Source organism: Heterocephalus glaber, unplaced genomic scaffold (genome assembly GCF_053883595.1).
Source record: "Heterocephalus glaber isolate CG9 unplaced genomic scaffold, H.glaber_assembly_v1.0 deba00000676, whole genome shotgun sequence".
Taxonomy (NCBI): domain Eukaryota; kingdom Metazoa; phylum Chordata; class Mammalia; order Rodentia; family Bathyergidae; genus Heterocephalus; species Heterocephalus glaber.
The window spans coordinates 26003040-26028085 of record NW_028258156.1 but is presented as its reverse complement, the minus strand read 5'-3'; the positions used below and the strand labels follow the sequence as shown (position 1 = coordinate 26028085).

The 25046-nt window shown below is 45.3% G+C and overlaps 1 protein-coding gene across 6 annotated transcripts in view; it reads left to right on the top strand.

Moving 5' to 3' along the window:
- Window positions 1–25046, top strand: part of Gsap (gamma-secretase activating protein) — a 74354-nt gene that overhangs the window by 34967 nt on the left and 14341 nt on the right. For all 6 annotated transcript variants that reach the window (XR_002392999.2, XM_087206538.1, XM_013070337.3 and 3 more), the window contains 10 exons: window positions 31–108; window positions 3574–3666; window positions 3790–4007; window positions 6524–6593; window positions 7107–7189; window positions 10146–10199; window positions 18989–19165; window positions 19883–19941; window positions 20621–20652; window positions 22186–22247. Coding sequence is in view for 5 of the 6 variants with exons in the window: in XM_087206538.1 (XP_087062664.1) it covers window positions 31–108; window positions 3574–3666; window positions 3790–4007; window positions 6524–6593; window positions 7107–7189; window positions 10146–10199; window positions 18989–19165; window positions 19883–19941; window positions 20621–20652; window positions 22186–22247 (926 nt within the window). In the remaining variant the exon portion in view is untranslated. The remainder of the gene's footprint in view (window positions 1–30; window positions 109–3573; window positions 3667–3789; window positions 4008–6523; window positions 6594–7106; window positions 7190–10145; window positions 10200–18988; window positions 19166–19882; window positions 19942–20620; window positions 20653–22185; window positions 22248–25046) is intronic.

The following is a 25046-nucleotide window of genomic DNA, read 5'->3' as shown; positions in this document are numbered from 1 at the left end:
TTGCTCTGGCTTCCTGTTCTCCCCCTGCAGGGTACAGAAAGACCTTCACCGCTGCTCCCGGGAGTGGTGGCTCACATGTGACAAAGGACATCACTTTCCTCAACCTCGGTGGGTGTGCGAAGCCTCCTGCCCAGCTCCCTTCACATAAGGCTGTCTCAGCGCCTGCTGTCCTGTTTTCTTCCCTGTGCACCTTGTTTCCTTTGAGATATGGCTTGGGATGACAACCACCGCGCCTTGTGAAGCCCTGTGGAGGGAGAAGGTGTTCTCGGGAACTCTCCGCTCCTGCCTAACTCCGTTAGCTGGTGGGGCAGGGGTGTGAATTCCCTCTCCAGGGAAGTGAGGCTGTGAGCCTGCTTATCTTTCTGGTAGTTTTCAGAAGAAGCCGTTGGTTATTATAAAATGATGACTGTGAAGATGTCCCTGACCAGCCTGTGAGAAACAGTACACTGTGTCGAGGTTTAATTCTGGAGGGACAGGGCCTTGGGAAATTGTGCATCCCCGCTTGCCAGTCACGAAAAGCTTGTGAGTCCCATTAATGATTTATGGACCAGCTTGAGTGAATTGTTTTCATTGAGTAAATATGGTGATGGGAACATGGGTTTTAGGCTGTAAAAGGGAAAGTAAAGAAGGGGTTCATTGTCTCTCCGTACTGAAAGCTGCTTTTCTAGGCTGATTAGGACGTGAGGCGCAGAGTTTAGTAGAGAACTAAGTAATAGAACGGTTACCTGCTCACACGTGGGATGGGGCGCAATGTTGACAGGGAAGTTTTGGTGTAGAGCTCCTGATTCTTGATATCCTTCCCCAACCCTGCTCCCTGGCCCCCTGCTATCATGCTGCAGGTTTAGGAAAGTATGATGGAAGGGAACCAAGACACATGAGACCCCATATCATAAGTGGGTATAGAGAATTTTGCTTTGAATGGTGCTATTTGATAAGGTTGGTGTTTTATGTTGACTGGGCCAGACTTGGCAAATTTCACCATGAGCTCAGAGCCTATGGGAAACGGCCGGAGAGAGGCCTGGCTCTGTGGCTTCCTGTGATAAAGGGAGAGATAGAAAGTTCCTTGGGTCTGGGACTTGGTTTTTATCAGGAGCCCATCTCAACAGTGATGTGGGAAATTTTCCACTACAAAAACTGAACATTTTGCAAGGGCAAAGGTATCTTCCTTTTTGTCCCCCTGGGAATGACTTGAAAAGGGCAGGCAGGATTTCAGCTTGGTCTTGAGCGAGGAGGGACAGAAATAATAGAGCTGGTAGACAAGGCTGGCTCACACACATCGCCTTGCCTTCTGAGGCACATTTTACTTTATAGGCACAGGATTGTGCCCAAGATCCAAACTGATCTAGAGGGAATTTTTGTGACAGCAGTATTACTTTTGGGGAAATGTATGTTTTGCCATTAATTGCTTCAAATTTCCTTCGGTTGTTACCCTGTTAAAATGAACTTATATTGATTGAAATATTAGAGAATAGAGTTTAAATTTTTTTCCACAAATCCCAAATCCACCTAGATAAAAGATATGCTTATAAAAATAAAATGACAAGTTCTATAAGCTAAATAATTTACCTGAGTTACTTTGATCTTTATGACAATTCTGCTTGGTGATGGTATCCCCACTTTACAGGTCATCAAACTGAGGCTTAGACAGGGCGGGGTGTGCGCCTAGGTGTCTTTCAGTCTGGATCAGCTTTTCCCTGTTGTTCTTACCGATTACCGCACACTCAGGGCTTTAAACAATGCATTCTGTCGCAGCTCTGGAGGTCAGAAGTCTAGATGGAGTGCTGAGCTGAAATCAGAGTGTGGGCAGGACTGCTTCCTCTGGAGATCTGGGGAAGAGGTTGTCCTTCGCCTCCCCCTCCATCTCAAGGCTGGTTTTGCTTGGCTCACCTGCTGTGGCCACTGCATCTGCGTCTCTTCTGTAGTCCAGTCCCCCCAGCCTCCCTCTCACAGGGAGTTCTGTGGTTCCTTTGGGTCCACCTGGATGACCCAGGATGCTCTCCCTGTCTCAAGATCCTGAGCGCACCTACCAGGTCCCTTCTGTTACACAGCTTAGCGCGTCCACAGGCTCTGGAGCTTAGCACATGAATTTTTTGTTTGGCTTTGTCTGTGTTTTAGGGGGTACTGTGGGTGGGATTCAGGGCTTTCACCCTGAGCTACATCTCCAGCTCTTTTTGCTTTGAGACAGGGTCTTGCAGAGTTGGCCAGGGCTGAGCTAGAATTTGCTGTCCTCATGCCTCGATGCTCCAGAGCCAAGCGGCACCACACACAGCTTAGCCCGTGAACACTTGTATCTTACTGAGTCACTATGGGTTTTTTTGCAGATCCTTAGAGGCCACACAGCAAGCTCAGGAGGAGACCCTCACCTGATCACAATGAATATGACAACCCAGTACACCCTCATGTCTCCTCAAATGCCCTTGTCCCGGTGACATAGGACAACCCTGAATAACTGGTTAAGTGGTTGTGGTTATCCTGAGATCACCTGGTCACACCTTTCCCACTATGCCCACTGGATCAGACCTTGAGTCTTCCTGTCAAAGCTGCGGTGATAATGAGATGATTACAATCATTTGTGTTAAGCACTTTACCATCACTTTAGTTCATGTGGACTGAAAAGACACACAAGCCAGTTGGTTAAAGTATTATCTCCTCTTTCTTTCTCTTGCCATAGAATCCCTTTTATGTCAATGATTAGCGCGTTTCTTTGCTCTTAGAGGAAACAGCAATCTAGCTGGTTCACTTAAAATCCAAATATTTCTTCCCTATGAAATTCACTACTAACGTGGAATTTTCTGGTTTTCTGAAAATCTAGAAAAATTATTGGCCAGGGTTACTTCTACCCTCTCGTTGTCAAGAAACCTATTTTTATACCCTGTCTCAATCTGGGTGGAAATGTTGCTGGTCTCCAAATCTCTAGCATGGGGACTTGAAAGTGTGAATTCTAAGCAGCTAGGTATGCAAGGAAATAAATTAGTCTTTCACAAAATGTCAGGATGCCTGTGGATACTGTCTCGATGAATATCAATTTAAAATTTCTCTAAACATAAAGATAGTGACTATGAGGAGTGGATAAATATGGGAAACTAAATTTTAGAATTTCCCCAAACTGGTAGAAACCTTGAAGAAAATTTCCATTATAAGCTATTCCTAACCTATCAGATTAAGAAATAATTCATGTTGTTTGATATTTTTATTCTAATAGCCTCTCAGAGACCATTTAGATCCACATGATTGACTTAGAAACAAAATTACAGCTATAAACTAAGTGGCTAAATGTCTGAGGAAAATTAGCCACCCATAGAAATATATAGATGCTGGCTACCAAGATGAGACTTGCTGGTATCACATGGCTCGTCCTCAAAGTGGTGAAAATATTTGTATTTTGAGAGATTCAAGGAAGAATAAAGATGATGTGTAGTCCTGGGTTTTGTGTAAACCTGGTTGACTTTTTTTTTGTACCGAGGATCAAACTTGGGACCTTGTCCTTGCGAGGCAGGTGGCGGAACCACTGAGCTAAATCCCCGGGGTTGACTTTTACCACATGTAGATGACTTAGCTCTTTCTCTTCTGCAGACTATTACGTGGCTGTTTACTTACCTGGTCATTTCTTTCATCTACTTAACATTCAGCATCCAGACTTAATCTGCCACAGTCTGTTTCTGACAGGTATGGAAGTGGCTTTTCTCTCATGGGTATGGCTATTTGGGTTTGTTTGACTTTAATATCTGTGTTTGGTCCAGAGAGGGGAAGATTCCTTTATTTGCTGATCTGCCTTTTTTTTTGGGCCAGGAAACAACTCAATGGCTGATGTGCTACCCCAGAGTGCTTTGCGGCCCCTGTCAGGGTCCCTAGTCCTGGACTGGGGCTTGGGGAAGCTCTACAGAGCGACCCTCAACCCGCCCCGCTTGCTGCAGTTCCTGGGGGCCGCCCAGCTGGACTGCGATAGGATGGCCACACTGCACTGCCTGCTGGCCTGTGGCCGGGAGTTGCAGCCCCTGGAGGCCCAGGTGAGGACATGTGTGCACCCAGACCTTGGCAAGTGGGCAGCACCCAGGGGATTTATGCACTGATGGAAGGATCGAAAGTTATTTTTATTTGGTACCAAATAGATGAGGACGATGGCCTCTTTTTTTTTTTTTTTGGTACTGGGGATCAAACTTGGGTCCTTGTGCTTGTACAGCAGTGGTGAAACCACTGAGCTAAATCCCCGGCCTTAGAACATATTTTTCTTCCATGCTTCTTTGTTCGGGACTCTCCGGGCCTGCAGACTGTGATGTGAGTACAGTACTCACCCCTCCATCCATGGTTTTGTTTGCCGCAATTTCAGTTACTCCAGATTGACTTTGATCTGAAAATAGTAGATGGAAAATTCCAGAAATAATTCATAAGTTTTAAATCGCACACCATTCCAGGCAGTGTGATCAAATCCCTGCCACCCTGCTCCACCCTGCTCCATCCTGAATCATCCCTTTGTCTAGCTCAGCCAAGCTTCACACAATACCTGCCCAAGAGGCACTCAGGAGCTGTCTTGGTTACCAGGTCAATGCTGTAGTCTCATGGTATTTGTGTGCTCACATACCCTTATTTTACTTAATGACCTCCAAGTATAAGAATGGCTATGCTGGCAATTCAGAGAAACCCTAAAGTGTTTCATTTGAATGAGAGGATGAAAATCTTGATGTAAAGAGAGAAGAAAGAACTGCATGTTCATGTTGCTAAGTTGCTGTCTGTGATTTCAGGCATCTCTTCCATATTGTGAATATTTAATTGAGCCATTAATGTTCCAGGAAAGGGCTCAGTAAATAATGAGTTTCTCAAATAATTTACTTTTTCTCCTGTTCTACAGTTGGTATAAATATATTATTAAAAGGACTAAAATCTTGTGGCAATGTTTATTACATTTTTAATAAAGGTAGTATATATTTGTAATATGCATTATAGTTTATGAAGCACTTTTCACATGTTCTCTATCAATTAGTTTTTACAGCCATCCTGTGAAATCAGAAAAATCTTATCAGACTTGGTTGTGACCAATGGTTGGGTGATTAATTGAAAAAGAGATGAGATATTTTATTTTAACCTCAACAATATACATTTATTTTCTCATCTTTTGTATTTTGATTGGAGTTCAAAGACATTTTTCTTGCATAAACCACTAGTAGTGTCTTATATCTTCCTGTTACTTTCTGAAAATTTTCAACTCTAGGGAGATCAATAATTTAAGACCTTTCCAGGGCAATTTTTGTGTATCAGACATTTAAAACCCCAAAGTGTTATTAGCTTTTTAGTATTTTAGAGACATTGTCTTAGTCAGCTTTTTGTTGCTGTGATCATATACCTGAGAAAAACAGCTTAAAGGAGGAAAGATTTTTTGGCTCATGGTTTCAGAGGTTTCAGTCCATGGTTTGCCAGCTCCAAGGCAGAATCATCATGGCAGAAAGGCATGGCAGAGAAAGCTGCTAACCTCATTCATCCAGGTAGTAGAGAAAGGGAAAGAGCTGCAGAAAAGATGTACCCTTCCAAGGGTACTTCCTCCAATTGGGCCTCACTTCTTAAAGCCCATTCAACTTATGAACCTCTCATGGATTAATCCACTGATGGGGTTAGTGCCCTCATTATCCAGTTGCCTTCCAAAAGCCCCAAACTTGAACACATGAGATTTTTGGGGGACCTTTTAGATTTAAACTGTAACACATGCCTTTGAGTCTTTCCAAAGCATTCAACTTTTTTTTTTTTTTTGGTACCAGGGATTGAACTCAGGACCTTGCTCTTACGAGGCAGGCAGCAGCACCACTGAGCTAAATCCCTGGCCCCAAGCATTCAACTTTTATTGACTCAATAACATTCTTTTTGGATCTATACTTCACTTGTTTGTAATAAATTTTATGGAATTATCTGGTTGTAAAAATGAATAAGACTGGCATAAATAGGTTGAATAAAACTGCTTATTGGTGGGAGCAGAGATGTGAGAGCGTGCACTGTGGCTGGGCAGCCTTACCTGTCTGTCACATTGCAGGTGGGAAGCAAGAAGCTTCCCCCGTCCAGTGGGTGAGGGTAGTCGTGGAGATGAGGAGAGCTGATTACGTCCCTTGAAAGGGGATTGCAGTGATGCTCCAGAGGGTAAACGGTGTTCACACCGGTGACCAAGCTAGAGTTCAAACACAGGTTGCTGCCACTAATTCCTTTTAGTTTTGTTTCACTTTATTTGTTCCTGTGTCCACATCTGTCCCCACTGCTTTGTATAACATGGTCCATTCTGGCAAAAACATACATTGCATTGGGAAAGTCTTATTTGGATTCCATTCAAGGGCATTTATTAAAAAGGCATGTAACAAGGATCTCATTTATAACACTATTTCATCCACCTACAACTGCCTTATGTATCTTGAGTTCTTAGGCAATTCCAAAATAGATACAGAATTTGAAACATTAATTAATATTATCTGCATCTATGTTCTTCTTTGGTGGCGGGGCTGGAGTGTAGATTTAAATGCTAACGGTTCCGTTGTCTTACTTTGTAAAGATTATTCAGTGGATTTCTGAGAACTTCTCTACCTGCCATTCATTTGACCTCATTCAGGAATTTATAATTGGTGAGTGTGGGCTGCACCTTTGACCCCTTTGGCTGAGGGAAAGCAGGACTGTCAAAATGCTTCTAAGGAACGCTTAACAAAAAAGCCTATCACAGTCAGTAGCTAATTAAATTTCATTCTCTTGTGGTTTTGTGAGAAACTGTGGCTTTCAGAGACTGATGAGAAATAAGATAGGATTTTGATTTTATAACCTTGATGTGATGTTTTTTTCCCAGTAAAATGTAAGTTTCTTAGCCCAGTTTTATGTTGACTGGCTGCAATACCACTAGAAAGTGAAGTAGTATTATTTGGATAGATGTAATACCAAAGGAAAAAATTTTGAAATTATTCATATTGTAAAAAGCAGAACCTAAACATTTTAGTCAGGAGATAAAATCATAATGGTTAGCCACTTGAGGATTAAGAATAAAGCAATAAAAACTTTTGTTGGTTTTCTTGATTTGTTTGAATTATACCCTCAGTTTCTTTATTCTTATTAAATTGCATCTTTTTACTCTTTCAAAATCTACCCAGCTTCTTCATATTGGAGCGTGTATCCAGAGACGAGTAACATGGACATGCTTCTGCAGTATTCTTCGGTGCTCACTTGGGACTCAGTGAGTTCACAGTTTGTATTCAGCATGCAGTGAAAACTGATCCCCAGTTGTGGGACAAGGGACAGAGCTTGTAATTTTATTTCTGTTTTGATTGATAAGGAACTGAGCTGGAATTTTCTAGTAAAATTGAGCATGCTTAATTTGAAAATCTGAAATCTGAACGTTCTAAAATCTGAAACTTTTTGAGCACCAACATGGTGCCCCAAGTGGAAAATTCCATGCCTGATCTGACCATACCACATTCAAGAGCAGAGGGACAGCATTTTAGCTCAGCTCTTCCTAATTTAAGAGGAAGGTGCACTAAAGATAGTGTATAAAATCACCTTCAGGCTATGTCTGCAAGGTCTACCTGAAACAGATGAATTTTATATTTAGATTTAGGTCCTGTCCCTAAGGTATCTCACCATGTGTGTGAAAATATTCCAAAATCTGAAAAATAAATCCTGAATCTGAAACACTTTTTGGAGGAGAAACTAAACCAGTTGTGTATACTAGCTATTGGCCGGAAGTATTGGTATAAAGCAGAAGGACTGAAGGAGAAGGTAAAGGAATTTTTTTACTTTTTCCTACCAGGAAGAACTAAACCTCTTTTATGGGATTTTTATAAAACAAGATTTTAATTTTTATTTTTTATTGACTAGAGTGAATTAAAGTATTTATTAGTTTTATATAAATAAAAAACCAGCCAGACCACTGCAGTCATACTTGGTAGATCAGGACATTCATGACCCCCTTTCTCTGCCTCAAAGAAAATGTGTAGTAAGAACTTCAAAATCAATAAGTCAGCAATCTTGGCAAACTTGCTCCATCTCACCTCTTATTCCTGTCCCTCTGAATTCTTTCCTCTTAAATTAGGAAGATCTGAGCTAAAACACTGTGTCTTTCTCTTGGATGCCGTGTGGTAAACTGAGCTTTGCTGGACTAGCAAGGGGAAACTGCAAAGCTTGTGCCTGAAAAAGATTTTGCATCTTCTTTCCCATTCAGATCATGGAAGTACGGGCTTAGTCTCGAGGTAGAAGTTGTATCAAAAATGAATTTAGTACAAGAAATTTAATTTAGGTAACACAGGCATAGGACACGTATGTAGTAGGGTAAATTTGACTATTTTGTATTTAGACTGTGTCTACATATAGTCCTTTAAAAGGACATAGGAAGCACGATTAATTTCTCAATTTTTGGTGTGTCTGAGCAGAGTCTCCATGAGACTCCTTCCTGGTCTCCTCCCAGCAGAGTTACCATAATGAAAGTCACTTTAGGGTCACAGAGGAGAGACCTGAGCTCTCCCTTCTTTAAGAGCACACTGGTGAATGTAGTGCAGACTCTGTGGTTATGCGGCAGGAAGCCTGCAGGTTTCACCCTCTGGGCTCAGGAAATGAGCACCTCAGCTCCCTCCCCTCAGTACCCACTGCCTGGCTGTCCTGTGCTCAATGTCCAGGGGACAGGCCTGGGGCCACTGTCTCCAGGGTCCCGTGAGTGATGGCATGCACTAGGTGGACATTGGATGAGGGCATTATCCTCACTGGTGGGGCTTCACGTTTGCCTTTCTGAAGACTCTGGGGTACAGGAGCCACTGTGAACACACACATGGAGCAACACCAGGAAGTCCCACACGGAGAACAATGCAAGAAACCCACAGGTCTAATCTCCTCCTACCAGGTGTAGTTTGGGGTTTACCATGTTACTTTAAAACTCCTTGCGGTTGGAATAGGTTACCTAAAAGGCCTCTTTAATTCTGAAGTTCTGTGACTTTATACTTCTCTTTAGAAATGATGTAAATCATTTACTTTTCTCTAATCCATCATTGCTACTACCTTAATCTAAAAACTTCCCACAGTGGAAAAACATTCAGTGCACACTTCCAAATGGGAAACAGCTGACTTGGATTTTTTAAAAGATTCTAGAAAATATGGCGCCCTCATGCCTAGACAGTCTTGAATTGTGCTTTGGAAACAGTTATAGCTATTTTAAAAAGCCACTCTTATATCTGTTTTAGAAATGCCTTCCCAACCTCCAGCTGTAGTGCTGTTTGTGGGGTCCCCTGCCCTTGAGCCAGATGGGAGCAGCACACAGGTTCTTATCACAGGCTTTCTGCTGTCACATGGAAAGCTCAGTTGCTCAAATGTTCTGAATTTTTTTCTCTCTCTATTGCTGTGATGCCTCCCCCTGGATCCTTTATGTCAGCAAAAGCCAGGTCATTTAAACTCTAAACAAAACCCAATTCCTATTTTTAGACAGCATTTCCTAAATTATTTTCTCATACAGCGTTTGCTTTTTTTGAGGGAAGAGGTCTGAATTGACCAGATGAAAAGCTAATTATATAGCTGGCATAGAGACACTGTTTCCAAAGTAACAGTGAGTACAGGACATTTTTGACGTGGAGCCTTTGAAATTTCTGTATGAATGCGCACCGGTCACACAGCATTTTGGCTTGGCTGTGGCATGAGAGCTGCAGAGACATTACGGAGAGCTCTTCTCTCCGAAATCCTGCTGGACGATTTGCTGAGAAAAGTTTCCATTCAAGTTACATAACGACCCTATTAGCTCTGGCCCTGTCTAATGAGGCATGGGCTGACTACGCTGCATGTAAGGGAGAGAGAGAGGGGCAAATTCAGATAAGGGAACATCGCCTGTTCATTACCCAATTAGATGGTGCAAATGGAATTTGCCTCATTTGTTCTTAAACAAAAATGTGTAAAAAATACAGTGTTCGCCCCGAATTTCTTCATCGTAATCGTCTCTGTTCCTTTCCGGACTCTGTCAACAATTATTTAAAGGCTATTTCCCTTCTCAAGGCAAGAGATAGGCTGTGCTATTTATATACTCCAAGTTTATTTAAAGGCGAGGTTAGCGGCTGGAAGCTGTCTTCAGCTCCTGTGTACAGAGAAAACGCTTCCTGAAGGCCGGAACGAGTGGCGGTTGACGTGCTGAGCTGTTGTGTTTTGCTTTCCCTCCACAGGAAATTCCTGGAATAACCCTTGTGACAGAAGAGATCCCCCTGCCTCTGATGAAGGTAAATCGCTTACAGTGAGGAGGGCACAGCCCCCTGTGACTAAACCTCTGCTGCCCCCAGTGGTTCCGACGGGGACTGCAGTGGGCGCCGGGGACGGTGTCGCCGCAGCCTTCGGGGTGCTCTGAAGAGAAGTCCCCACAGACAGGAGGACATACAGGGCTCAACTAAAACCGGGTGCAGCTAATACTTGTCACTGTGCCTCACACCGATACAGCAGGAGTGGCTGTGAATTCTCTTCAGATAGCCGGGAGCCGTTTCAGCTTCTCTAGTCCCTCCCCCAAAATGTGCACGGACTGACTGACGCCGTCTCCAACCTTGAAACCGCTCAGTCCCCGCCCGGGGCCCCCTGAACTTCTGAGCCCCTCCTTCCTGCTCACTCAGCGGGGCTGTTAATTAGTCTGTGCAGCCTGCGGGCTCAGAGGCTCCTAGAGGCTGGAGTGGGGAGCTCCACCCGGGAGGGAGTCGCTCAGCGCCTCTTTCAAGTCTCTCTGTTCTTCTTGGCGCGCCTGCGCCTGCCTGCCTCGCGCGTGCGATCGCCATCGCGGCTGGTGCGGGCCGGAAATCTCAGCTGCGGGGTAGGGCGGAGGGGGAAGACGGGGTGTCTGCGGCCACGGTGGGGCCCAGGGGCGCGAGAGCGCTGGCTCGGGGCTGGCGTCCGTGGCCCTGGCTTTGGTCCTAAGAGCTGTCCCTTGGGGATGCCCTGGCCAGCTGTCGCTAGGCGGAGGTGGAGGACCACAGGGAAGCCCTGCTAAGGCCGGAAGAGGCAGGGGAAGGAGGCTTCATTAATAGCTAAAGGCGGCTATGTGGAGACTCTCTCCTCTCCCTTCATTGTCTTTACCTGTAGTTCTAGCAAACCCTAATGTGTTTAACGGACGAACAACCAACTAGGGAAGAGAGTGGTAAAAGCCGAAACGTGCCAGGTACAGCTCTACAGTTTCTCAGGCGTTGACTGTTTTCCCCATTTCCTTTGGTCTTTGTCATAGCACATAGGTTAGCTGGTAGTGGCTCATCCAGAGATGTTTTTCATAAATATTACGAACGATAGCATATCACAAACAGTTTTTGTGTTGCCACGTAAATATGATTTCTAACAGGGTTCCACTGGGTGCTATCTCATTTCATTTAGTGAATCTGTTTTTGGATATTTGGTTTATCACTAGATACCATTTATTATTTTTTTTGCTATTAAAAATGTTTCAGGAAATATGTTTATACATGCAGTTCTGCTTTAATTAATTACCTTAAGGCGAATTGCCAGGACTATCACTGGGGAAAAGACTATGACAATTTTTATAGCTTTTGTTGCTTATTGCCAAATTGATACACAACAGAGATTGTGGTAATTTAGGCCATTACAAGGGATTTATGAGTTTACCAATTTGACTATAACTTTACCAACACTGTGCTGGTACAAACACAGTGGTTATCTAAAAAATTAGTTGTGAAGGAGTGATGGCATGGTCCTCTTAAATTTGTCACGCCCTGGCTCATGCTAGGAATGCCATATTGCTTTGCCTAGGACTTAGTTTTGCACCGTGTGTGTGTGCATGTGCGCGTGCTCGCTTTACGGCCTCTGCTTTTCCTCCTTTGACATTCCCTGTCTCTCTCCTTGCTTTTTCGCCTGACCTGGAATCATCTTCAGCATTGGCTGCACGGATGCTGCTTCCCAGTACCATTCCCATCCAGGTTTGGGGGCTCTTGGGGGCTCCATGTGTGCCTGTGTGCTTATAGCTCTGCAGGACAGCGGCTGTCTGTCCAGCCTTCCCCGCAGAGACATGGTCCATTGGGGAGGCAGAGATGTGCTGCTGGGACCGGCCTTGGAGTTGGGACAGGATGGTCCTCACTCTGCTGTGGCCGGCCCGACCAGCCCCGCAGCCGTTCAGCACTGGAGGCTGCCTTCGGTGCCTTCTTGTCCACAGAGCACATGGCCCTGAGAGCTCCCAGCCTGTCTCTGCCTGCGTCACAACGCTCTCTGCACCACCGCCTTGCCTTTGCCTTTGGCTCACTTTCCCCTCCCTAAATCCCAGCTTAGGTATTCTATGAGCGACCGACAGCCTCTGTCTCTCCCTGTCCTGCCCTGCTTACCTGACAGGAGCGGGCTCTGTCCCCCTGGCTGAACCACTGTTGCCTGGAGAGTGGGTGCTGGCTGCCGGGCTCTCCCGAGGTCCATGGAGCCTGGTTCAGCCTGGCCTCATGTGGTACAGAGCCCAGGAAGGAAGGGCAACTATAGTAGCAGCGCCCCCTGCTGTTCTTGCAGATCACTTTGGAGTGGGGCAGAGCGCTTCACAGGTGTTTTAATGTATTGCTACCACCCGAATCTTCATGTTCCCCTGAATTTGTACCTGAAAGTCCTAATCCCCAAGGCGATGGTTCTAGGAGGCAGTGACTTTGGGAGGTGATTAATTCGAAAGGGCAGGGATCTCATGATTGGGATTAGTGTCTTATAAGACAGCCCCTCAAGGGCCGGGGATTTAGCTCGGTGGTTCCGCTGCCTGCCTTGCAAGCACAAGGTCCCGAGTTCGATCCCTGGTACCAAAAAAAAAGGAGGCGCCCCCCCCCCCCTTGTCCCTTCTGTCACGGGATATTACAGTGACAAGAGGGCCGGTTAGGGTTTGCCAGTGCCTCGGTCTTGGGCCTGCTACTCTCAAGGACTACGAGAAATGAATGCCTGTTGTTTATGAGCTGCCAGTGTAAGGTATTTTGTTGTAACTACCAGAATCAACTGAGCCATATATGAACATGTAGGGGTGGAATAAACCATTTAAATTAGAAGATTGTCACGTGAAAGACAGGACTTCCTCTCTTTATAAATTGTTCTTGAAATAATTTAAAAATACTGAAACAAGGCCCATGCTTCACATGAAATATCATCAAGCGTATCTTTCCTAAGAACAATTTTATCCCTTTGTGAACTATGCTTTGCTCTAGGGAAGTAGCAACTTTCATAAAAGGTTAAAAATTGTCCTTGATTTTATAGTGAGAACAGAAACCATCAAAATTAGCCACAGGAAGTAGAGATTTCTTAAAAAAAGAAACAATAACTTACTCAAATATGAAAGAATGAGCATGCTACAAGTGGACAAATGGGGTAGTTTTTACCAAAGTATTTTTTAAAACCAGATATCTTTAGCACACTTAATCACTTGTTTAGAGACCAAGAAGCTGCCCAGAGACGGCCAAGCCAGAAGGGCTAACACTGGGAATGTGGGGTGCCCCTGGGAGTGTCTGTTAGGGGACATTGTACGCTGCTTCTCTTAACTGTTTTATTTAGGCAGGACATGAGTTTGATTAATTGCTTAAAGGGAAGCCCAATGGACATTTTATTTTCCTCCACCTTCCTCAGTAAAGACAGGTAATATTACTTAAATAAAAGATGTGTTAGAAATACAAAGTATCAGCACAATCTGTAATGCAATAGCTTACAATGTTTAACAATTAGAGCTGTTGCAATGATGTAGCATTGTTGAAATGTCAGTTGGTTACCAAGTGTTAGGCTGTGTCTAGATGTCTCCCAAGACTCCCGCCCTCTGAGGTGGGGCTTTTCAGAGATGGCTCGATCTAGAGCGTGTGATTGATTCGTGTGCCGTGCTACACTCTAGGGCGCTAGGATGAAGGGTGTGAGTGCTGACCACCCTAAGTAGCCTGGATAAGATAAAAGGGGCAAGAAGACGCTGTTAAGGTCCCTGGTTGCTTTGTCCCTTCTGTCAGTCTCTGTGAGCTGTTTCTTCTGCCACACGGCCCTGCCTTGGAGCCAGCTGAGTACAGGCTGGAACCTCTACACAATGGGCTAAATAAACCTTTCCTCCCTTAACTTTGGATGTCGGGTATTTAGTCTCAGCGATGAGAAAAGTAACTAAGACAGTGAGAAATAATCGATTTTTCCAAAGTTCAGCTTGCACCTGTTTTGGGGACAGTGAGTTTATAGTAAGCTCAATTAACATTGTAAGTCACCGTTTTACGGTGCTGCAAAGAAACCTTCCTCTTAGCAGAGGCTCGCCCCGTGCTGTCTGTAGAGCTGGGTTGCTTTGTCTTTCTGGGACGGCCGTGAGGCTGTGCGGCGCCTCTTCATGGTTCTGGTTAGCGGCGTGTTTAGGTTTTAAGGCCGAGAACTGGCTCTCAGGGCGCAGGCCCGAGAAAGCCAGGGGTGCGGGGAGTGGTGAGACACGCGCGTTCAGCCCGGGGCTTGCACGGGCCTGGCTGGCCAGGGAGGCGGCCCCGTGAGAGCCCTGGCTCCTAGCCTAGCGCTTTTTTCACGACTGGATTCTGCTGTGCTTCAGTGCGGACTGCGAGGGGCTGGGGAACGGGGGACGCGGGGACGTGCAGGGGGCGCAGTGAGGTACCGACCGCACCGCCTGCACCGTGGTAAAACGCCACGATCACAGAGAACAGGATCGCAGCCCGGCCACGTGTGCGCGCAGAGAACAGGCGTTTATTGTTACTAAGCAGATGCCAGTCTTCTCATTTAACGAGTAAACTCGGATTTGTGTGTTTTGTAAGATAAATCGTTTTGTTCCTTATACACGTTAACTACATTGTGGTGTTTATATGTGGCTCAAGACAGTTCCTCTTCATTCAGCATGACTCACGCAAGCCAGAAGTTTAGAGCCATAGTTGGTGATGAGTTATCAAAATCCAGGCCATTAAAAAAATGGCTAACAGAACCTCCAGCTGGGCAAGAGAGCCTTTTTCTGCTAGCTATTGGGAGAGGCGGAGGAAGTCCATTTATACTCAGACCTTGAATCTGCAGCGTTCGCCCCAGGAATGCAAACTGTCTGTGCAGCACGTGCCTGCTGTAGAGGCTTAGCGCTCACGTTGTCTGTCTCTCTTTCTGGTACTGGGGAATAAAATCAAGATCTTTGCACTGAACTACATCTTCAGACTTTTAAAAAATTAAAAAGTCTTGAGACAGGGTCTCATTAAGTTGCTAAAGTGAACTAGACTTGAATTTGCATTCCCCCAGCCTCCCCAGGTGTCAGGATTACAGGCAGTGGCACCACACCCAGCACATAGACATTTCCTATTTTATTCAGTCCATGCTAGTTAGTGGGTTATGGTGTTGCTCTGGGCTGTAAAAGCGGATATAAAGATGGGCTCTGTGGAGGAGCCAGACTAGATGGACGCTTTAGCTCTGCTGCATGTGTCCTGGCGTCCAGGATAAGAGCTTACTCTGTCCTGCCTCCCTCCCTCCAATGCTGCCAATTACTCAGAAGTAGAACCCAAGCCAGAAGGCCTTTTAGAAAAGAAAGGAAGATGTTTATTCCTGACAATAATTTGCAGATGAGCCAGTGCCACAGGGCTTCAAGTTGTCTTTTGTCTGGATCAGTTAGTTGTCCAAGGCAGAAAGCGGAAACGGTTCCCTTTATCAAACCCACGGGTCTCTCTTTTCAGTTAATGTTTGTGGTGGGCTGCATTTGGCAATTGTTTCCGGCATCCTGAGAGACAAAATGAGATTATTTCTCGAGAAGACTTAAGGATAATTCTTCTTTCCAGAGAAAAAGCTAACATGCCCTTTTGTGCAGAAAAATGCTCCTGGGTCATTCCCCAAGGAGCTGATTGTCCTTAACTGTAGGAAGCAGCCTATGAGATGAGCTCAAACCTGGCCAAGGGGTGACAAAGGTGAAAAATAGACACAAACAAGTTAAAATCTGGGGGCCAGTAGGCTCCTGTTTCTCCCTTGGATATGGAGCCCCAAAGGACTGCTGCACCTTGGCTTTATTCACTCGGACCCGGGCATGAGCAGTTGGAGTTCACAGGACTCACCTGTCTCCCTCCCTCCTCTGCACTCCTCCAGGTAAACAACTTACCCTCCGGTGTTTCTACTTTCCCTGCAGCATGTTAGCACGCTTGCACGCCCTCTTTCTCCTCAGTGCTCACCGAGGAGGCCAGTGAGGCCTCGCTCTTCCCATCTGATCTCCACACCTAATCCCAGTCTTCCAGGAGGAGCTAAATTCAGAGAATTTTTTCCTTATAAAGCGCACTCTTTTCAAGTACCTGGTGATGTGCTCCATGGGCTGGTGGCCTTCAGTCTGTGTTGTCGTTGTTCTCGAAAGGAGCAGTGCTCAGTGTGGCCCCACTGCCCCAGTGCCAGCTGACCCGCAGTGGCATCTGTGCTCCCAGGCCACCTCCAGCACAGAGGCGAGGTGCTGTGCCTGGGCCCATAGGATCTACTCCCTTCCCTCCCATCCCCTCCATTCTAGGCCATGATATCTAAAAGTCTCTGTGGAAGCTACTTTAACTTTCTGGATTGAGTGTACTGGTGACCCCTTGGCATTTGGGATCCCTCAGAGCTGGGCCCTGACCTGCTCTTCACCTGCATCCCCTGTTTCTAAAGCATCACAGGCCTTTCAGGAGCTGGATCTCCATTATCCCATAGGCAGAGGTTGGCTTACGCAGGAGGGTGACCACAGCTACTTGGATTTGCTCAAGCAGCATTGTTGGCCCTGGCTGAACACAAGGATCAGCTGAGGAAACTACAACTCCTGAGGCTCGGGCCACACTGCAAACCAATTAAATCTCTGGGCAGTGGATCTCAGTAGAAAGACTGGGCCCTGCGGCTGGGACTCTCACGCAGGAGGAGGCAGCAGGGAATGAACACTGTTGGAGGGTCGCTCTGTTCTCTCCAATGGTTTGCCTTTTATCTAAACCCAGAATCCACATTCTGGTTTCTCAGGCTTTGCTCACACTCTGAGCCCCACACGGAAATCCTCTTATCTGTCACTTGCTCAAATCCTTATCTATCCCCTGGGCCATGTCTATTTCCCAGGCCTCCAGACTTTTCAGTTTACAGTGATGTTTTTATTTTCGTCACTTAAAAATTTCATCACTTACTTAGTTGATGCCAGATAGTGGTGTATACATGAGCTGTTTTTCCTCTGTCCTCTCTTCATTTCTGGAAGATGCTATAGGTATTTTAGTAGACCAGTGACCTCCCCAAAAGACCTGTTGGTACACAGGGAATGTTTCTGGGGCTCTGGATAACAGTGTTTCATACCTCAATGTAAGTTTTAATTTTTGTCTTGTTTTGAATTCAGGACCTCTTCTAACTCAGTGGGTTTGAAGTACATTAGGCCGTGAAGTCCTTTGAAAATCTTGTATAAGGTGTAGATTCTGTCCCCAGGCGAGGCTCATATGATGACACCCTCCACGTCTGGACAGCCAGCAGGTCTCTCAGCCCTCCAGAGCCTGCTGTGGTCTCTTGGGAAGTCTGATTTCTGCCTTTATTCTCAGCTGACAAAGGTTGTAAGGAGAGGTAGTCTTTAAATGGACAAGAGGGAGATGGCAGGTAGTTTGCAAGGACTTTTTTTAGGAATCATAGTATCAATGAAGTCCTCTGTCCTCTTGGCAACATTTGGCAGAGGGGATCAGGCCAGACAACAGGTCGACCTTCCCTGCCCTGCCCTGGCCTAGGAATCAGTGGCACTATGGGGCTGGGACAGGCAAGGCGTGTGGCCAAGTGGCCACTAGATGGCACTACAACCCCAACTACAGCTTTGGGCCCTGGTGGTCCAGTGAGTCCCCATGTGGGACAGCAGGAAAGTGGTGGGGATTTCAGGTCAGGGATGTGATCAAGCCAAATGTCTGCAAGGGTCTTTATGTACTTTTTTTCTTTTCTATACAAGGAAGAAACAAAGGGTGAGTAGAGCTATATTCATTATAAATAAGTACTACTACTAATAGTTTTAAAGAAATGAGCAAGGGAAGTCAAGAGGGGGGTCAGGCCCAGGGCCAGTGTTCCCATTTCCCCTGGAAACCACACTGCCTTAGTTCTGGAGACTACAGTTGCCCAGAGTGGCTCCTGCTTCACTGATTAAAGTCTTTCCTGTCTCCAGGAGAAGGGGCTTGGGGTGGGTGGGCATTGTAGATTTCTGAAACAACATGTTTTAAAATATCACAACTCACTTTACTGATACCCTGAAATCAGGTTCAATCCAACTGTGACTACTTTTTTCAATAAAAAATTGGATAACACTGTTTTTTTTGGGGGGGGGTACCTGGGATCGAACATGGGACCTTGCACTTTCGAGGCAGGTGGTGGAACCACTGGGCTAAATCCCCAGCCCAGATAACACTGTGTTATTTAACATTAGAGCACTTTTCTTAAATGAGATATATTTTATTTAAGTTCTCTCATTTTCTTCCAGTTCATCCAAGCCCATCAGGTGTTTTACAACCACCCATGACATAAGTCAAGTCCCTTATAAACACAATACAAACTTTGGCGAGAAAGAATGCATCATAAATCCATCTTCCTTGATTGGGAAACCGATCTGTGTCCGTATATACTTCAACATTAAACACATTAGTGCTGCATTTTTATTATTAGGAACCAGTCAGATGGGCACAGTCTTGCTCCAGGGTAGTGCAGTTAGGAATAATTCAAAGCCTGGAAGGCCAGCTGATTCTGTGGGAGTACTTGACAGCTGAATATGAACTCCATTTTATCCTCTTTGTGATTCCTATGGTTTGAAAAATACCCTTGGAAATCGTGAACAAGCTCAGCAGGAATGTAAGCGCGCTTTGCTTGTGTGAGTGTCCTCGGACTGAACATGGCACTGTTGGCATCACCTAAGTCAGGAACATGTGTCCCTGGGGGAGGAGCCCCTCCCCCAGGGACGTCCTGTGTGGGGGAGAGCAGCGGTTCCTCTATTACAAAGGGGTGGGAGTGAAGGACAAAGTGTACACTCCAGAACACTGCCACCTGGAGCTGTGGCAGAGAGGCCGCGGGTCCTCGCTGGGCCGTGTGTGGCACGGGGCTGCTGCTCCAGTCGCTGATGGTCTTATCCCTCCAGGTCCACAGCTTTCAGGGCTACTGGGAAAAGCTGAACTCCAACCTAGAGCACGTCAAGTACGCCACGCCACCCTCGCGCTACACCAACAGCGTGGTCTGGAGGGAGTGGCACAACCTGGTCGCCGAGTTACAAGGGTGCTGGGGACAGAGGCTGCGGAGTCCAACGGTCTGGTCACAGGTGGGCGCCATGCTTCCCGGTCACCGCGCTTCCCGTTGCTGCATTGTCTGCTGTCACCACACACCTCCCGGGGCCCTGCAGGGCCACCACCAGGACCCCGAGTCCAGAGAGGTTAAGCGACACTCAGCAAGGTCACAGTGGAAGCGTGATTACTATCCACGTCCCCGCCGTGTGCTGGGTCACCCGCATGGAAACTGATTTAAAAATCCCGGTGTCCCCAAGTGAGCGGAGGTTAGGGGTAGGAGGTGGGTGGGACTGACATACAGGGGCACCGGGAGATCTGGGGGGCCTGGGAGAGTCCTGGTTGTGGTACGCTGGGGGACAGGAAGCTACACGCGGGAAAAGATGACACAGAACCACGCACGTGCACACACGTTGTGCCAGTGTCAGCTTCCCGATGTGATGCTTTAGTCCAGCTATGTGAGACACACACCCTGGGGGGGTGGGAGCAGGGATGAGGGGGTCTCTGTAACATTACTGTATCTGGCATGTGTTGTTGTATAGTTGACTTGTAACTTCTGCAAGTCTGTTCTTGCTTTAGAATAAACATTTACTTTTTTTTTTTTTTTTTTGTAAAAACATCTGGGTCTTCTGATGACCTGGAAAGTATGTATTTTTCTTTCTGAAACTCTTAGCTATGTTGCATTGTGTCCTTGATGTACGAAAGCCACCCACAGAACCTTCATGTGCCACACCCTGACATGTTCTCACTCCTAGGAAACAGGAAAAAGAAGGCCCACAGTGTATGTGAGGAACATTCTCCACAGTGCAGTAAAGTAAGTAAAATGAAGGCTTCTTGTATCTGTGAGATGGTTCTCTTTGACCCTGTTGGCTTCTTTTTGTGGCAGTTGCTTACTTCAGCTACATATTCTCAGCACGATGGGACTGCAGCTCGTAAGTGCAGCTTCTTGGGCCCCATTCTGGATTTGTTCTAGTGGGAAAATCTTCTGTGTGAAGCCTTCCAGACTTGTGCCCAGGGGTGGAGGATGTATAAATGAGCACTTCTGAGGACAAGGACAGGGAGTAGGTTGAATAAAACAAAATAGAACAGTTAGTGGGCCAGAGAGCCTGCTCTTATTTTGAAAGCATATTTTGGGGTGGATGAGTCACCTCAGAGTGCTAACAGAGCAGGCCCTACTCCAACCTCTGTTCTATTTCCTGCCCTCATTATTTCCAATAACTGAGAATGCAGTTGTTCTAAATTAATTGCCATTGTTGGCGTTAACGGGTTTTAAGATTTTATGATTGCCTAATGTGGCTTTTGCTACATTAATTAAAGTTTTTGAGGTTTTCCGGAAGCCTGAGAGCAGTTTCTGCAGTGTTTTTTTTTTCCTTTCTGTTTTCTTTTAAGGAGGATATCTTTGCGTAGTGTTGTAGCTTCATTTAAAAAAATAAAAACAAACCCCCCAAAAAACCCAGTGCTGCCTGTGAATAACATTGCTAATTTCTTTCTAGGGTGATTTCTAATGTTGAAGCAAGGCATTTGGGTAAGAGAAGTCCTGTTTTAAGGCCTCCTGTTTTCAGTGTTTTGTCTGTAACACTGTTCTCCCTGCTGCTCTGGGTTGGCAAGGAAATCACTAGCAGTGGTGTGATGAAGGCAGCGCCCTTTAGTATCACCTTGTTTCACTGACCACGCAACCATTTCTAGGCTGTCCTGGCACTGGTGCCTTCAGGGACAGCTGCTAGATGTGCTCAGTCCCTGGGAGTTGGGCCTTTGGCTTTCCTGGTTTGTCCTCTGGGGCTGATGTGACTCACATGCCCTCTGGCTGTGCCCGCTGGATGCCCTTTGGCAGTTCCCCTGGCACGGGGCTGCTGCTCTCCAGCTGTCTCATCACACAGGCCCTTTGACTTGTGTGTGCCATTCGTTGTGGTTAACACTTGGCTTGCACTGGGCTAGGTCCTCAGGTGCCAAAATGAGGCGCCTCTAGGGGAGCAGGGCAGTTCTGGAGGAAGAGCCGGGCTCAGGAGCCAGGGAGAAGTGGGCTCCGGTCCAGAGCTGTCTCGATGCCCGTGTGATGCTGGGCAAATTGGCCACCTCAGGGCTAGTGTAGGGAAAGAGGGCCAGTGGGGCTATGCAGGAGCAGCTAGCACAGGTGCGTGCACGTGGGGTGCCGGAAGTGGCTGCTCCATCCTTAGCCTGTGAGGGAGGAACAGGAACACATTTGTAAACCAAGCCACAGGCATCCTGTTCCTTCTGGGCTTGGGGTCAGAAGGATGGGGAAGGAGTAGGGATGGCAGGGTTCGAGGGAGGTTGGAAGAGGCCTGAGTGGGGACAGATGGGTTATTTAGGGCTTGACAATTGGGACTTAGCCAGGGGTAACAGGACGGGGAGCTGGGTCTGTCCAGGCGGACAGTGCTTTCCATTATGCCCGACGAAGGTTGTCCTATATTTCTGCACACATTTCTGTTTCATGGGCGTGGATGTCTTGGGTGTATGCTGGGGGCTGTAATGGAGACCAGCTGAGCTAGTGTGTAACTTCACGCCTCACAGCTACGTGCACAGCCCAGTGCACCGTGACAGTGACCTGGTTTGACCTTCCTGTACCTTTCTACCTCAGCCTTAGCCGAGTAGTTTCATTCGCCTCAGGCACTGACTGCGGCCCTCAGCTTGGTGACTCCCAAGGTCACTGAACCATCAGCTCAGAAAGCAGAAAAGAGCCAGTCTTTTCTAATCCCTGACTCCATGAGTCTCACCGGGCCTCAGTCCTGGCAGCCTTGGGCTGAGAGGCCTGGGCCCTGTCTCCAGGAAGCAGAGGTTCTTTGCGGCGAGTTTCCATACTGAGGAGACGTTGAGGCCAGAACCTACTGGTGCTGGGGATTGGGTTCCTCGTTCTCTTTCTTTCTCAGTCTTTTCCTTTTTGCGTGATGGCTCTGTCTGTGTCACCTAAACTGGGCTTGTAGGACTGGGTCACGCTGAGCTATGGAAAGGGTTACGTCTTCCCAGCGATGCAGAAGGGAAGCCTCTTTCCTCAGTCCACTCTCTGGAAGCCACCCTGTGACTCTGTTCTGTTTGATTCCAGAGCCAAGGCTAGCACCCCTCCTGCAGGAGGAGGACACCCGCCACAGGCTGCTAGTGGGGCTGGTAAGCATCTGTGCGCCCTGGTGCTGGGGCGAGGGGAGTTTCCCCTCGATTCTTCCAACAAACAGTGCTGCCTGTGCTGTAGCCTGTGTCAGTGGCCAGCAACACATACACAATGTCTGCCCTTGTGGAATACGCAGTTAGTGGAGGGGATGCGCTAGTCACACCAGTGACTATGTAATTACAAATCATGATAAGGAACCCATGATGTTGAAGGTGTTTAAGGAAAAAAAGGGTAACATTTTTGTGACACTTGTATATGGAGTTTAAAATCCAACAAAGTATTCTTTGTGAAGGGAACCCAAGTGCTAGGATGACCAAAGAAATAGAAATCAAGGTAAATCAACTGAAGAGCAGACTTGGTGAATAAATCTGAAACCTTTTACAAAATACAGAGACATCTAGAAAGTCAAATGAAATGTTTTTAGAGCCATGTAGACTTAAGAATGGGTAAATCTGTACTTTAGCTATGGCAAATTTGAAAATACTGTATGAGAAAATATGTAGAAATCCATATATATATATATCCCTGACAATTCCAGTTAAACAGAGAATTTTCTTGGCAAATAGAGATTACAGAACTTGATCCAAGAAGAAATAGAGAATCTGGAAGCACAATATCTGTGAAATACTTTGAATGAAAATGTTAAATATCTCAAAAGGAGGCTTCAAGTTTGTTCTTTCAAATTTTCAAGGACCAGAGCACCCCTGTGTCCATAAAATATCTTTTGAAAGAAGACAGAAAGCTTCTCAGTCATTTTAAAGAACCCACATAGCCGTAGGCCCAAAATCTGGCAACACTGACTCATAGATGTAGCCACCCCAAGCTTCATTAACATACTCTCAGTCTCTTGAAAACACAACAAGGTCAAGTTCAATTCTTCTTTTTTTTAAGTTCGATTCTTTTCCACTAACTGTTTTAGTGAAATTTGCATTTCAAGGTCAAAGAAGAAGAAAAGGTCATTTTTCTAGGCATTGAAAGAGGACAAAAGTCAAATTCTGCTCCTGAAATATACTAACTCAGTAGACAAGTAGTCTCATAGTAATAGCCAACATCTTTTTTTTTTTTTGGTACCAGGGATCGAACTCAGGTCCTTGCGCTTGCACATAGCCAACATCTTTTAATGGAACACTGAAGGTTATTTTTGCTATAATTTTACATTGTTCTGAAAACCGTAGCCACTGCAATAAGAAACCAAATGGAAGGAAGGTGATATGACTGTCTTATGCAACAGCCGCTGACCAACTGAGAAAATGGAAAATAATAAAAGAGCAAATTCTTTAAAGAGTTAATAAAGAGTAAGCAGAAAAGTGAATGAAGTACAATATTTTATTTCAAATCATTAGTGTCTGGGTTTAATAAAATTACAACTCAAAAGGTAACTTACTTGAAAAATTAAGGAGAAGTGGGACTGGTGTTATCAGATATCTAAATGTGTGCTTATGGGGCTGGGGATTTAGCTCAGTGGTTTTGCCTCCTGCTGCTCAAGCGCAAGGACCCGAGTTCGATCCCCAATACCAAAATAAAAATGTGCTTATGTACAATAATAGAAAAACAATATGGACATGAAGATAAGCATTTAGTAGAGTTTAGTTTAAATTTAATATTTCGTGTATAATCAATATTAAAAAATTGGTGTGGAAAGAAAGCAGTTTTAATATATCAGTTGGTTAATGGTTAACTATTTGGAAAAGAAAGTTTAGATTCTTTGTATCCCAAATCATTATTTTATACAATAAATCAATAGAAATAACAGACAGATTAAGGAGTTTAGTAGAGAACCAGGCCTGTCATTCTACCACTAAGGTGGCTGAGACAGGAGGATTGCTAGTTTAAGGAGTTTACTTTAAAAAATTAAACTGTGTGAAGGAACCTGAATGAGTGGATAGTTAAAGCTGAAATAGAGAAGACCTTACATGATATTATTGAATGTAGACAGATAGGACAAGATGTGACTGAATAAAGATTTAAACAGAAAAGAGGCAATGATAAACTTAGACAAAAATTGCACCAAATGTGTCAAATGATTGGCATGTGGTATATAAAGTTTATAAACCAGTAAGAAAATAATACAGCAGGAGGGAAATGTAGAGAAAGGCATTGATCAATCTGTTTCCAAAAGCAAATGGTCAAACAGTCTAGAGTGGGAGAGAACAGAAAAATGCTCAGTGTAACCGTCGTCAAATGCCAACAGCACAAGTGATTTTTTGGCTTTTTTAAATATCAAATTGGCAAAGATTTAAAAATCACACAGCAAAGTTCAGGGTACAGGGAACTGGAGAGCCCCATGAAATGCACTAGAAAATGGCCAGAGATACAGGGCCTTGCCAACCTTATGTATGCAACCCAGCAAATTCCATTTCTGTGAACTTAGTCTGACAAAATAATTGGGGGTCTGGCAAACAATTTCTATATATTTGTGGTGTTACTAAGAATAGCAAAAGAAATATATGTACATGAAAGGAATAATTGTTGTGCTTTCATAAAATTAATACTGAGGTCATTAGAACTGGTGTGATAAAGAACATTTAATGACATAAAGCAACTCTTATGTGGAAAAAAAGCAGATTACAAAACATTTGAATGTGTGTGCACACCAGAAAAAAGAGGAGAAAACCTCAAATGTTTGTGTAGATGGTAGGCTTATGAGTAATTTGAATTTTCATCTTTATGGTTATTATAGAAAAGAGCATGAAAAAGTTTGCACTATTTCTTAAACAGAAAGAAAAACCTAAAAAAAAAAGCCAAATGAACTAGCACATGGAGGAGACTGGACTGAAATAAAATATCGCTGTACCTTG